The 15,844-nt window shown below is 34.6% G+C and overlaps 1 protein-coding gene across 3 annotated transcripts in view; it reads right to left on the bottom strand.

Annotated features, from left to right (window-relative positions):
- Positions 1-8,156: 8,156 nt before the first annotated feature.
- Positions 8,157-15,844, bottom strand: part of LOC150099485 (E3 ubiquitin-protein ligase MARCHF8-like) — a 184,582-nt gene continuing 176,894 nt past the window's right edge. For all 3 annotated transcript variants that reach the window (XM_090403695.1, XM_090403694.1, XM_090403696.1), the window contains exon 3: positions 8,157-9,695. In XM_090403695.1, coding sequence (XP_090259821.1) covers positions 9,102-9,695 — 594 coding nt within the window. In that variant the 3' untranslated portion in view covers positions 8,157-9,101. The remainder of the gene's footprint in view (positions 9,696-15,844) is intronic.

Below are 15,844 nucleotides of genomic sequence, written 5' to 3' on the forward strand. Positions count from 1 at the left end.
AATTAATGTCCAGAAAAATATATCATAAATCATATTAATATTCCTCATCGTTAGCGAAGATATTAGTTTATCTTTCCCAGCGATATGCAACAGTATTTTTTGTTGCTTAGAAAGAGTGATTTAATATTTCCTTATGGCCAAGTAATTTGGATTTTTATAAACCTAAAGCAATGATAATGTAATTAATTCTATCTTCCTGATCTGCTATCTGTTTTGCAATTTACTAATTTGAACTTGGGCGTATTATAACCAAAACATAGGTAAAACAAAAGGTTAGAATGATTGGTTGTCGATATCCCTCGCAAAAATGGACCTCCTTCTTGGGAGTCTATCCTCAATCAAAACATGCCATGTTAAGAGGATCGAAATCCATCTATTCAGAAGCGCTCATAGATTGTTGGTCAAAATTGATACGTTATGAGAAACTGTGCGAAGTCATCACCAGCCTCGGCGATAGGCAGAAAGTTTCAAAATTTTCCTCACAAACTGACACCAGAACAAGTTGAACATAGCACAGATATGACTGCAGAGAATATGAGTTGTCATCTGTGATAAGAAGTAGATCACCAATTCGAACACATCAAATTGATGGATCGCCCTACATAAAGCAGCAACACTTCAGATTCCGATAATAAGTCGGTTTGAGAGGGGGGAAAAAGTGAAATTTCGAGGGCATTGTTCCCTTTCAGCTGATTTCAGAACGGTGCCATCAGTGCTAACATGGGCTTTCAATATTAACAACGAATGTCTGCTCGATTTGATACTCGATATTCGTCAGTGCAATGCTGATACAAAAACAGAAACTGAAGATGGAGCTTCCGCTCTGGTTCCTGTTTTTGCAAATCTGAACTGTGTGCTCACTAAATACACAGTCCATATATGCAGCCCAACTTATCAATTTTCTCGATCATTGGATGTATATTCACTATACAGATGGCACTTCGATAGTGTTGAGGAAGTTCAGATTGGAGCTTTCCCATTTCCGGATAGACGAAGTTTCTCAACAAAGAAATAAATTGCTAAATCCCAGCAATATCATTAACCTGTGGACATAAAATTTCTCAATGGTATGTTAATCTACGACTACAGGCATTTTAGCATAGTCCTTCATGTTTTATATCCTGTCAGCAGAGGGAATTGAATCTTGCGATATAATTGTTCCATTAAAATATACTTATATCACTAAAGGTTTGCTCCATCGTATAATTTGCGAATGTGAAACAAACATACAGGCTGAGCGACGATTGCAGTGGCTTAAGCCATAGAAACTAGCCCCTGAACGATTGGGAACGGGTACTTTAGATCTACCAATCTCGCTACTGTCTGTTTTTTTCGCATGAGGACCTAGGATCTGGTGGTGGTGGTAGTTTCATGTACGATACGAGAGGTCTGCATCGTCCATACTGTTAAACATGATGATAGAATTGTGATTGGTATGATGGCGCTTTATTGTCCACTTCATTTTATCAGTACTATCATGAATGAGGTGTGCCTTCGCGTTCTAGATAACAATGAGATTATGGAAATCGATGGTGAAGCGCTATATCTATCCTGGCAACACAATGTTCGTTATCACACAGAAAAAGTCTACCGAGTTGGTTCGAGGACAACGGAACGACTCTGATGGACTTGATAGTTTCAAAGTCCCATTCTCATCCTGACTGAACACTTATAGGACAAGGTGGAACGACTTATGAGTAATCATCCCCTAAGGCCAGCATCAGTAATAAGTCAAGATAGTCCAAAGTGAAGAATGGACATTAGTTTCTCAGGAAACGTGGTAGAATTATGGAAAGTTTACCACGTACCTCTGATAAAAGAGATATTATCACGTGTTTGCATTCCTTAGATGTTCTGAAAGTTTCATAATACACCATATAGAAGGTAATTGTGGGAAAATAAAATCCTTTTTAAGAAGAAAATTTGCTGATTGCAATACTAATAAATAACATGTTTTATAATGAAAAAAAATGTAATTTTCTTAAAAATGTTCAGTTGCATCTTGATAGAAATCAAACACTGAGTAATTTAACAGCGAGTTTCCTAGACATTCGAATTTTCTTCCCTCGAAGCAGGCAAATCGGTCAGAGGAAAAAGTGCAATTATCAGATAATAATAATCTGGCCTAAAAGTCTTACTTGCTTTGGGTGTAATTTAAAATAACGCAGATAAGAAGAGGTTGTTGATTCTAATTTTTGTGGTGTGAAAAAAGAACACTCTTCAGGTACGGAGCAACTTTAAAAAAAAGTTTCTCTAAGCTCACTCAGTACAAACGATTTGTAAGTTCCTAAACGTGCGAGACCTTTACGGTGCAACTGGAAGAAAGATGGCATGCACCCTTCGATTGAAGAAGACCCGGATTCGACTCTGGTCATGACGCGATGAGTCATTTTATGAACTTCTTCCATTAAACTTGAGTAAGCCGGTCTCATACGAAGTTCACAAGGAGAGAAGCAACCGATTACAACTTCTAGTTAGTGTATCTAAAAAAAAGAGAGAAAGAAAGAGGTTTAGAGTCTGTGAAACAGGAAAACTTTTGTGATGTCAAGAACGAGAAAATAATAAAAACTCGCACGTTGTTCGTTCACAGTTTAGCAATTTGCTACGAAAGCACCATTCCTAGAATTAAAGCTAACCATAGGGAATTGCTGTCAGCAATATGTCCATTCTACCACTAAGGGAATAAAATGATGGATGGAGAAAAAGATCAAGCAATAATAAAGAAAGAACGTTAACACACGGGCCATCATTATATGAAAGTAACATAACCCCTATTAAGAGCATCTTTTCAAGAAAAAAAAAAGGTCTCTGTGCTCGTTATTACTTTTCTCGCTTTTACTATCTGACTGTCGTTATCCTAAAAACGACTGAAAGAAACCAAAAAAGAATTTTCTCTTCCGATGGGTAACTTTATATCATGTAACTTGCCACACAGTAATTGTTTCAAGTTTATTTTCCAGAAGTCTACTTATTTTTCCTATTTTGTTAGAAGGCTTGTGAAAATGTGGCTATCGTTTTATTAGACATGATTACTCTATGGTTTTTTATTTCCTAAAGGGAATACACCCACTGGTTGCTTTCTTCATAGCTACAAGATTAGTGCGATCTCTATCCGGAGTGAACAGTCGACAGCGACATGAGAAACTGCTCCCAATTAGTTAGAAAGACATATCCTAGCCCTAAATGGTATGGTCATGTGTGTTCGACATTTGACTTTTCGAGTTGCAGGATTAAAATTCCGAGTCATGCCCATTGCGAACTCTCTGAAAAATGGCCTAAAATTTCATTTCGAAATACATTTATTTATGTCATTCATTTAAACTACAGATGCTGTAGTTTTAATCTTACAAATAAATTAAAATTGTCACGTAAAAGGAAGCAAAGAAAAAAAATACTTTTCTACAAGTTACATTAGTACACAACACTCTTAGTTATCCAAGAATAATTCGTGGGCACACCGATTCGCTCTATACACATTTCAGCGAGATGGTCCTTGTCAAAGAATGAACCGTCTGTTGCCTAGTAAACAACATTTTGCTTTGTTTATGGGTAAAATGGCATGCCATGTAAAGAATCTTAAAGTTATAACTAATTAGTTTGATATGAAGTACCAAATTAGTAAACTACTTTAGTCGGCTACGAGCAAGTAACTCGTAGCCACCCTATCTGACTACCTTTCCTAGGAGAATTCGAAATGTAGATCGAATTTAAAGTTGTACAACTGATGATGGATATGGCTTTATTTTAAGTGGGGAAATAATGTCCTGTGGAAATATGTTTCGAAAATATCTTCCTGAGTGTATACATTTACTTATTAATATAATTTGGAAAGACCTAGATACGAATATTGAGAAAGGGGAAAATTTATAAGGACTTTTCAACTGAAGGTGGAGTTAGTTGGGTTTATACTGTGAAGGTCTTATTGTATTTATTTCGTTTTCGTCAGTCTATCGGACCATAGAAGAGGCAACTGACAGACTACTATAATAGAATTCATCATCATGTTTAGCATGTTAGGTTTAAGAAAGCGATTTCACTTGACTTTTGCGAACACCATTGGACAAACATTTCCGAGCAGTTTACAGTCCGGAAAAACAAAATTGCTCATTAAAACTATAAGACCTAATGAAAAATAATTATTTTTTTAAGCATTTCCGGAGTTTAGGAAATACATGCAAGTTGGTGGCTTATTGGACTTCCTACATACGATTTGAAAAAATTAGCAATTTCTAACCTTTTAGGCTGCGATCTTTCTAAACAGCCACTGCACGTTAATTAAAGTTATAACTTTTAAATAAGCATAATTATTTGAAATGAATACGATTTTTCAATAAGTATAATATTTCGTATATTTGTTTGTTAAAACAACAATGGATTACTTCTCAAACTTCGCATAAATAAAAACTAAATAGTGGAAAAGATTTTCCAATTTAACTTTGATATATTCTTAATAATAAAAATCTACGTTTAAATTATAAACTTAACTTGATAATGAAAACATTTTTCGAGAAGAAATGCGGTCTCATAGATCCTGACTAGACAGACGTCTGTAAAATCGTTAACACGAGTATTGCATGATTTCGTTGTTATAGCAACAGCCTTCTTATTACACAAGGTACATCATAACAATATTACAAATTTCAACGAAGAATCACATTTGGAATTTAGTTGCGTGCAGATGGATGTTAGTCTAAACTGCTGTTTCCATAATACCAAAGCTTTTATTAGTCTGTATTTGAATAAGAACGGCTTGTAACATTGTGCATCTAATAATATCGTGCAGGTAATCGTGAACTGAAACAAGCAGCAGGTCATTACTTTTTTATATATATACGGATAACCAGCCACTTCAATAAAACAGGAAAAAAAATCCTCCCATTCATGTTTCTTTTACATCGGTCACATAAGAATTTACATTTTGGAATTTAGACAATCCAAGTTTGGTTTGGTGGAGTTATTTCAAACATAAAATGGCTTAAGAATTAATAAACTAGTACTGGATTGCTATAAAGAAACTTTATTTTATTTTAAGGTATACTTGCATTGCCTAAAAGTAGTTAGATCATCGCCCAGAGCGCCCTGGTGGAATAGTTGAGAAAGATGCGACGTTTGCTTTTTGAAACCTGGATTCGAATCCTATCTGGGCTCATGTTCGCAAAGAAAATTCTCATGTTCTTTCAGTGTTCCGTGTTTTTTGATATATTAAAACTGTAATTTTACGAATTAAAATTCACTTTATACGCATAAGCATAGCATAAGCAGCTGTGCTAACCGATCACGCTATTATTAAAAAAAAAAAAAAAAGCCAACATATGAGCATGACACATTACAATTACTCCGAAAAACTGTTTAACAAGCATGTCTAATTGCCTTGTCATTTCAAAATGCAGAAAAACTGGTTCGCAACTACTTTCTTTTATTGTTTAGTTTTTCTTTAGTATATATATATTTTTTTCGCTGCTTTGGCGGAGAGCATAATTAAATTGCACACAATTTTAACTTTATTCACAAGCAAACAAATTAAGTTAAATTTTAGGTACACTGAAGCAAAGCCTTAATTAGTATTTAGTTTTGTGATATTTACCTGGGGGAGACTGTTTGAGATGTTTTCTCTTCAGGATTCGAGAATTAAAAAAAAAAAAATTAAATAAATCAACCGCGTATTTGTTTACACAAACAAATGACTTATCAATTTAACGACTTACCTTGTAGCGTGTGTGGAGATATCCTGGAAGAGAAGATTTTGTTGCCACTTTTTCATTCGCTGGCTTCCTCTAGTTGATGACTGAGTTCAAAATGGTCGTTCGACATCCATTTATTTACGCAAACAGAGTGACAAACTATTACTGAATTTAAGTGGTCAGAAAAGTGTTTTTAAAATTCGTTACCATAGGACAAAATAATGCTTTTATTTTAAATTTATTATTATCATTAAATTGAACGTGTAATGTGGGAAAGAAAAATATATATGATGTGGATTAGTGTAAAATAAACAGACCCTAGTTAAAACATCCCTTCTATTCGTTTTCATTCATGTAGCACCAAATACAGATTCTTTCATTTATTACAAATATTAGAGACAGAAAGAGAAAAAAAAAAGAGACATTGTTCAGTATGGTACAATTTTACGGTGCCGTCGACAACACTGTTTTTGTTGATTGCAAGTATTCCTACTTGCTTATTCTATCCTCTATTCTGAAGAGCTGTTTCTTTGCTGTTCACTAGTCTATGGTTCTTCTAAGTCATACCATTTTTTAAAGGAGATTCCAGGATAGTTCGAATGTTTTTCAAGTTCCAAATTTTATGCTGATGTAAGGCGAAAAGGTTTTAAAATTTTTTTTACATTCAAACTTTCAACTTTTTTTTTTTTAGTAAATATACAACCCATTTATGTCTTATGTAAATATGACATCAGTGAACTTTATTTACACACGTAACATGGATTTAAACCATCGCATTTCAGAAACAACAATATATATCAAGCAAACATATTTTTCAGCATGGAACCACTGAACGTTTTTTTTTTTTTTTTTATGGATATTCCAACAAAGTTGTCCAAATGCGTTGTCCATTTTGATACACAGTTATTAAAAATTACATACACAATGCTTTAGCAGAACCATTATCTACAATCGCCTGAAGTATAAACTTTGCAAAAAACATACACATATAAGTTAATTTTACAAACTTCATTCCTTTTTAAATCTGTACAGGGATTTAATTTTGTCATTGTAATTCAGTAACATAACATTTTTATATAATTGTGCAAACTTTCATGATTAAACATATTATTTATTTATTTATTTGAGTTAAAATCATGTCCGCGTTTCATTAGACGCGATTGTAAGCCAAATAAATAAATATATAACATTTTTATATATTTTGCAGACGACGAAGTCTTCCTTCTTCACTGCTAAATGGAAGCAGACGATAGTTGCAATCCAGGTACAAAATGTACAGGAATTTGAATTATATAAATATTTCATAGTTTATTTGTTTATTTTAATCTCCGTTGCGAGGTGTTTTTTGTATGTAGAATACATGCTTCATCTTGGTGGGTGGAAATAGCATTTTGTAAAGACTCTAAAGTCAGTTTCGTATTTACCGGAGATAAAATTTATTTTCCATTCGCAAACCGTTCTTATTTGCAAGTCAATAATTATTCAAGTCTCTAGTAACCATATCGATACCTTTATCATCATTTCTAAACTCCATATTCCTTCAGATTTTTGCGTGTGAAATTATAAAAGCTAGCATTATATTTATACAACCGTGCATTATTACTATTACCCATAGAGTGTTAATTACTACATAGTTTTATTGTATTCTTATGAAAAACATCGATAAAAACTGAAACTGGAAATCATTCACCACTTTAAACTTATCAGCATTACCTTTTTTGGGGACAAGTATCATCAAGCTTCATAAAGGAGAAAGATGGCAGGCACATTTATAATGTTAATATTCGATGCTGAAGTAAAACAGGGATTTCTCCTTAGCGCCTAGTTAGCTAAATTCCAAGCACGAATTCCAAGCACGCATTATGACACATCTTTCTTTTCACCTGTCATGATTTGGAAATCACTCCAAATGAGAGAAAAGTGGAATATATAATGTGGACAAGAATGACTACGGATCAGAACAAATGAATACAAAGGCTGCATTCTTTCTTGGTTTAAACAGTGTACATTTTATTTCGTTACATCGATCTCATTTCATTATGTTGATCAATGGATCATCCACCAGAGGGAGCTTCAGCTGTAAATTTCCCCTCTCTGCTTCTTCTTCATATCTAGCAGAAATGCTCTGAACCTTCATGTTTTCCATCCTACAGACATACAACAATGTGCGATACGTAGGCTGGAAATGTTTGCATTTTTGTTCTTCGTCTGCCAACTATTAATAGCTTGAATATCCTGATATTTTATCTAGTGCCAGTATAAATAAAATAAACATTCTTACGAAAATCAGAGGGTATCTGAACAAGTGTTATTCCACCTGTAAACTTATTTTAAAGATTCAAACGATATATACAAAATAAAAAATAAGTTGCTGACGATCGGTTTTTTTAAATAGTGATATTCTTACGATAAAGAGCCAAGAGGCTCCTAGCCTCTTGGCTCTTTATCGTAAGAATATTTACATTATGAGAAAATATTAAAGATAGTGATGGATCTTATTCCACCTTTGCTCCGAGTTGTCCTAGTGTTGTACTACCCAGGTGTTGACTTACGCTTGGACTCGCCGATAGTTCTTCGGCATGAAACTCTTAGATTTCGATCTCCGAGTTTCGTATCCAGCTTTAAAATAATGAGGGATTTATTATCCCCTTAACTTAAAGTGATATTCTTAGTCATGAAAAAGAGGATTGATTTTAACTAAGAAAGTTAAGAGAGAAAGAGAGAGATTGAGACAGTGTGGGTAAAAAAAGAAGGGCACAAGAAACTATATTTTTGGTGGATGCGATCCCAAAATATTAAAACTATAAATTCAAAATTAAAGTAGTATATTTTACTCCCATCTTGCCCAAAACCGAACCATCATCACTGGGATCATCAAGGCCAACTATCAAGCCATAAATAAACGCTATTTATAATAGAACCACACGGTGTTCAGCTTTAGCCATACTTGTCATATAAGCGTATGAAAAGTTTTCTGGTTAACAGATTACTGGTACTGGCATTCTTTCGTTAATAAGCTAAAGAGGAAAACACCGAGGCTTAACACGGGTCATAATTCTAAGGCATGCGATGAAAAATCTCAACAAACCCAACATCCAAGTTTCAACTTTCATTTCGCTTGCATTCTGCTTTAACGCTGTACACAAGAAATGACCATGACAACAGGCATATAGACTAAGTCCTATGTACATATCAATATGGTTATCGTACATGAAATAGCACAGTTAGCTGCATCTGGATCGACAGAGGTTCGTTGCACAGTCTTTGTCGAGACATTGCTAGCTTTTTTTTTTTTTTTTTTTGTGGCATTGTGGGCTCCGACCATCAGCAACACCTGTTGGATTTAGCTAGTGTCCATGGCGTGAGCAAACATCTTTAAATAGAGGGAGGGAAGAAGAGGAATGTATCCCTAACAAACTCTCAGCTTGCTGGTTCTTCTTTGACTTCGGTCAGACAATCTTCAATATCACTAGACACGATGGCTTCTTTGACGACAATGGCTTCGGGTAAAGCTTCCGGGACAACGCTTTCCACCTCACCATTGCCTTCTTTTTCTCCCTCCCTAGAGTGTTTGGAGGTGTTTTCTTGAAATTCCACGTGCACCGCTTCGCTGCTACCACTCTGACAGCTGTGGAATTCTTCTTCGGGCGAAAAACGCTTCTCTTCGACGAGGTCACCAGTTTTCAGAACGGGTGATAAGTCCGTGACTATAGCCGATTTTTCCGGAGCGTTCTGTACGTAAATGATGCGATTGAAAGCCCGCCATCGTTTAAAAAGTTGTACGTACATTTTGCACTGTACGTACATAAACACAAGCCCCCCTGTAAAACCAATGGCTACCACTATTAATTTGGTCCAAAAAGGCCACTCCAGGACACCGGAACGCATCTCTTCAGCTGTGCGATCGATGAGGACATATAGGGACCACACCACGCACGTGATTGCTACCACATGGAAGGTAATTGAACACAGCACTTTCCTCTGTTCCACTGGCGACATTTCTAGCTTTTCCCACTGTAGAATAAGACAGAAAATGCACTAGATTAGTGAGGATCATTTTGGAAACAACTTGACTATTAAAAATGTTATTTTTACAAATGCGCGGGCACGCCTGTGCTCTATCATTGAAACTTAAGGCTTATTCTCTCTCACACACACACACACACATACCTAACAATTAAGTGCTACCAATTTTAATTCAACTTTACTCTACGCGGAATTGACACGCTATAGTTTTGCAATTTCTCATGTGTGGAATTGGTATAAAATATAAAATATTAGTAAACCAAGCAGTGTTGTTTAAGTTCGTTTCCATAACAGAAATTAAATTGCTATTTTATATAGCTCTCTTGCACGCAAGTTGAAACATACGAAAATTTTTAAAACTTATGTCGAATCTGAGGCTTTTTCCGAACTGAAAAAGTATAGGTTAGGATTTTATTCTTTTTTTTCATTCTACAGAGTTTTATATAACAAGAGAGAAAAGTAAAAATGAAAGGCTTCATACGAAACTACGAGATAAACACAAACTAATCAACACGTCTTATTGACGTAGCCTTTACTCAACTCTTTCTCTTTAATTATAAATAAGCCAACGTTTACGATAAGCCAAAGCATTATCATCAAAATCTAATTAAAAGCACGTTAGTTAGTCTTGTGGACTGAATGTGTAGATACGCCTTCCTTTTAAAAAACGTTAGTTTAAAAAATAGAAAATTGAAATAAATTACATTGCTAAATGTAGTTGTTATTTTTCTGAATGTTTTTTTTAAATTTCTATTCCAAAAAAGCTTGTATCAGCTTTACGCGATAGCTTTTTATCTTTACATAAACAAACTACAAGTTTCAGATGATACGCAGGTCAATTATAATAGCAGATTTTTTTATTTTATTATTATTTTTTATTTTTAAGCTATATGTTAAATCAACACGATGTATTGCTGAACTAGAATACACTGATCGTGACAATGCATGCACTGTTAAAAAGGACCTGCAAATAGAATTCGGCATTACAACGGTATTTCTTTTTTTGTAGGGTCTTCGCTAATGAGATAAAAAAAAAATGAAACATTTTCTAGATTGCTTTCTTTCATCAAATATCCGGAAGTCATCTAATCAAGAGTTACGATCTCACTAATTTCTTGGTGAAACATAAGACAAACTTATTGACGTAATCTTATTGTCCCTAATGAGAAGAAAGACAACCAATAAAGCTAAGCCTACTCATTCGAGGGCTCTCAATCGATGTAGGAAATAAAACACCGGCGATTATTTGAGTGCAATGGGTTCAAAAGGTTTGTTTTTTCTTTTTGATGAGTGGTAGCCAAGCAAATGGACGCATACTTTGTGTAAGTTCAATAGACACTTCAAAGCGTATCCCTATTCATGACGTCATTGTTTCTCATAATTCCAATTTGTCTTTTCTCTAACAACTACATGAAATATGGCAAACATCTAATTGCCGTATTTCAGTTTTAAGTAAGTCGAAGTCTCTCTGGTTACTCCACTTGCATCATTGGTTCGATTAGTTCGTTACAGATTATGAAGAATTAGATTCTTGCAGATCGCGAGGAATTAATTGTGGCTTAGAAAGAGATTACGTTCCAATCGCTATAACAACGGATATTACCAGGAGAGATCGGACCGTAGCACGCACGCACGCACGCACGTGTCCCCTATCGATGCGTTAGATAAATCCTATAGTTTATCCTCCCGGTCGAAGTTTAGACATTTGTCAACGCCCCCATTCAGAATGTAGCCTTTCGAAGCACTCTTCTGTTATTACAAAACAGAAACAGAACTACGCCGCACTAAATACAGAAACGGAAGCCGTATCTGCACGTTCAATCGACGAGACTTATTCGCTAACGTGCTTTTAATTAGATTTTGATGACAATGGCAAACGTTTGCCTAATTTATAAGTAAAGAGAAAGTCTACGAGGATGGGTGAACTGCTACATTAATAGGACACGTGTTTATTGTTTCGTGTTTATCTTAGTAGTTGAGTATAAAACGGCTCATCCACTTTTCTCGCTTGTTATGTAAAGCTCTTTAGAATGGAGAAAGAAGATGAAGGAAATAATCGATAGATTTCCGTTGGGAAAGAAAGTATCGCAGTCGATGGAGTTGAATGCAACTCAGAAAGGTCATTTCCGTCAAAGATTAAAAAAACGTGGCTTGAGAAGGGAAGATGAAATAAGATAAATAAAGCAGTTCTCAAAAGACAGAGCAATTAATTATCAATGGACAATTATCTTGATAGTTATTTTACAATACTCTTCATCTCCTCTCCAACACCAAAAGAAAAAAAGAAGATAAAATATCCAAGAAAGTGTTGCTCGTGGCAATTAGATTTCCCTGCCATTTGCATTCTTTCAGTCTATCGTTTTTCTAAAGAGAAAACAAGAGCTCATATTTACATAACTCCTCTGCATTAACAGAAGAGATATCCGCACGCTGAGATATCAATTGCTATTAATAATTTATAGCCACTCCATAGCTAATTTAAAGCATTAGCATGACTAGAAAAATATGCATAAAGAAGCAAGTAGCAGAGCACTTAAAGTTTAATTTGTTTTATTTATGCGACTTCAAGAATTTATTTAAAAAAAAAAAAAAACGAATTACTTTGTTTTCTTAGTTATGTGTGGTAAAGTGTGGTGTATTCTTGAGATTGCCTATACAGTAATCAGGGAGAGTTTTTTTTTTGTTTCAAAAGAGTAAAAGTAATTCATATAATTATGCAAACGGTTCGGAAGGGATGAATTCTAGGCGTGGAGTTAGCAGATAACCGTTTCACTTTTTTGGATGATGTTGTCTTGTGATAGCCAGTAGGCTGAGCCCAGAATGGGGAAGTGGTTGAACAAAACATCGCTCTGAAAACTCATCTCAGTAACTTAAGAGAATTTGGTCAATGAAGACATTCAAGTTCATCAGAAAAAAATTCCAAAAGCCAAATTTTTCATTTTTTTTTTCATAATAAAACCTTTTTTTTTAATTATTAACATTTCAATTTTTTTCGTAATCATCTGAATTTTTTTTCAAACGGTTTCTGCATGCTTTGGTCAAGATAAATACTGTGCAAGATAAAATCTCAACACTAAGTTTGAATATTTAAATAGAAGAAGGAAGACAAAATCGTAAAGTCGGATTTTCTTGGTTAAACAAGCATGTATGGTTAATGACTTGTCTGGAATTTAAAAAAAAAAAAAACACGAAATGTTATTATGCTTGCATTCATTCAACACCATGAAACAATTTTACAAATAATTTAGATAAAAATTGCTAAGAATCATGGACACAACAAACATAAGTACGCTTATAAATTAATAAGACCACCTGAGAAATTTCAAGAAAAACAACAGACTTAATTTTAGCAGCAGCCTCACAAATGAAAAAAGAAAACTCCGTAATAAACTCAAGAACAAATGCATTTAAAAATTAAGTTAGAAACTTTTGAAAGAAGGAAAAATAGCTCAAACTCATCTACAAATGAATCTCTAAAGTCATTTTTTTTATTTTTATTCTAACCTCCTAATTTAAAACTACACTAGTTTTATTGTTGATTCCCATTTCTAAAGTTACCAAGAAAAAAGAATGGCGTAACATGCTGAAAAGGCATCAATTTTTTAAGTAAAAATTAAAGCTTTGCACGTAGTAAAAATACAGCTTAAACTAATAATAAATTGTATAGGGTATATCTGAATTCTTTGATCTATAGCCTGATAATTGTGGCAATTACTACAATAACTTAACCCTTCACATTTAAAAACTGATTTCCTTGAAAACCCATTACTTATCATTTTGCCCAACTTCATTAATGGTATAAGAGTAATAAGGACTTATACTATCCATTTATCATTACACGTTTTATGTAAATAGAGTTACGGCTTTTAAGCATCGTCTCAACCATCCATCCATCATCCCAACACGCCATCATCACCACTTCGTGAGGGACTGGAAAATATTTGAGAAACAGTTCGTCGAACTCTGAACACAGTGCATTGCTTAAGCATAAAGTATGAGAAAAAATGTTCTCACTATACTCGTATGACATCTAACGATACACCTTCGCCCGTGAAATGATTAAGCACCCTCTAAAATCCGGCAGAGTTTTCAGATGAATTCCGTTTCCAGCAGTTTTAGCTCAGGATGACAATGTTTGAACAAGAAGAGCCGCAAGCAAGGGAACTACTGCAACTTTTATTTATTTTTTTTAATAAAAAAAGACGTGAGAGAGAGAGAGAGAGAGAGAGAGAGAGAGAGAGAGAGAGCAATTTAACACTACTTAGATTAAGGCCGTCTCTTTTCTAGCAGAATACTCCTCTCTATCAGGAATCTCTCATCTTCTTTTTAAAGTTAGCGAGATAAGCAATTTCGTTGATTCTCAAGAGCCAGTACTAATTTGAATATCAATTAGTTGTCTGCTTGTAAAACTAAGGGGTAATAAGCCAGTATGAAAATGATCTTAGACAATAATAAGCAGGTGCTTTTCATCACTTTTTTTGACGCCACATTATCATAACAATTGAACCTAGAACCTTTTTTGGCGAGTGTACTATAGTGTACGCATAATTTTCTTTTGTCATTAAAATGATCCGTTTGAAGCGACTCGATAAGCTTTAATAGTGATTCAAAATACAGAATACTAAATCTTATAAAATTCTATCAAGCCAAAGAGGAATTACTATTGTAGTTTCGAATCGTTTTTTAAAAATTCTGCCAATAAAAATGGTGTCCATTTGAAACGAAAATGGAAATGACTCGGTACAATTTTTGACAGAATTTTACGGAAAACACTATTTTTTAAAGCATTTATTTTTAAGACCAACAAAAACTGAATAGCGACAATATTATTCTTCAATTATTGTTTTATTATTATAAGTCGATGATTCGTTATTTTGCCTCGACGAAGTTGGGTAACAAGTGCAGTAGATTCTTCCTTACCCAGTTATTCAGCTTGATTGTTTTTATCAGGGAATTCCCATGGCACGATCGCTTGCAACCATATTTTATGCTTTGATCATCTTTTATTGACAGACTAATGAAATCAGTAACATGGTATTCCCTTTGAAGGGTATTTCAGTCTGCTTACTGAAACAAAGTTGCACATCAAACGATCATCGCTACAATTTCTTGCTGTTTTTTAGGAGAGAAGAAAGTAAAATGTGTTCACAAAACATGCTTCATTACACATAGATTTAAATATGTGTAATGATAAGATTTGTATTTATAATTAAGAAATGATTTTTTTTCTTCAAAAATGTCAGTAATATTTTTTTTTTTATATTTTCAAAAAAAAAGCTCTAATTGTAGTTTACCATTAGTTTAATCGTAGTAAAATTAGTTTAACTCTAACGTCGTAAGATTTTCTACTAAGTTGATAAGCGGACAAAGGGCATTTTGTCCCATGCCGTAAACCAATATGGCAGTTTATTCCTGTATTGAAATCGGACATGTCGGTTTCATTCTCCAAACACGTTCTAAGTCAAAAGTTCTTTTCAGGGATCAGCCTAAGCCTGTTTTTTTATCAAAGCATATCGTAAATGTCGCATCTAAACTGGGATTCCACAGAAATGTGGTGTACACAAATGATTGGCTAAAATATCAGTATAACGTTGTGGCTACATTGTCTCCACTATGACAAAGAGCAAACCACTTGATAGCCAGGTTGGCTGAATCGTTAGCGTATCCGCTGTCCAGCCAACGGTTATGGGTTCGAAACTCACAGCATAGGCGCTTCCTAGTAAAATGTCCTTAGGCGGAAGATGAATTTCACCACCGGATATGAGATCGCTATCCTGCTTAGTGGAGATCAGAAGTGGCTTAAAAAGGTTCCATATTTGGTCTCAAGTCTTCTGGATTATCTAAGGGGGGGGGGTTACAAACTGAGAGTACTTCTGGATTATCTAGCTCCTTAGCCCACCTACAGCACTAATGCACTGTTGCAAACAATTACTAACGGTTTGTAACCTTTCGTGGGTGGAACTGCATTATTTAAAAATAATAAAAAAGGAGAAGCCTTCCCATACATTAATACTACTGTTACTCACCATATTTAAACTGATGGGACCGTACATACTCTGGTAAATAATAACCATTTTCTTGCTGCCGCCTCATCTAAACTGCCAGCCTGGCTGGCCGAGTGGTTAATGTACCCGTAA

Source organism: Typopeltis vanoorti, chromosome 14 (genome assembly GCF_054136105.1).
Source record: "Typopeltis vanoorti isolate ZY-2024b chromosome 14, IOZ_Tvanoo_1.0, whole genome shotgun sequence".
NCBI classification, from domain to species: Eukaryota; Metazoa; Arthropoda; class Arachnida; order Uropygi; family Thelyphonidae; genus Typopeltis; species Typopeltis vanoorti.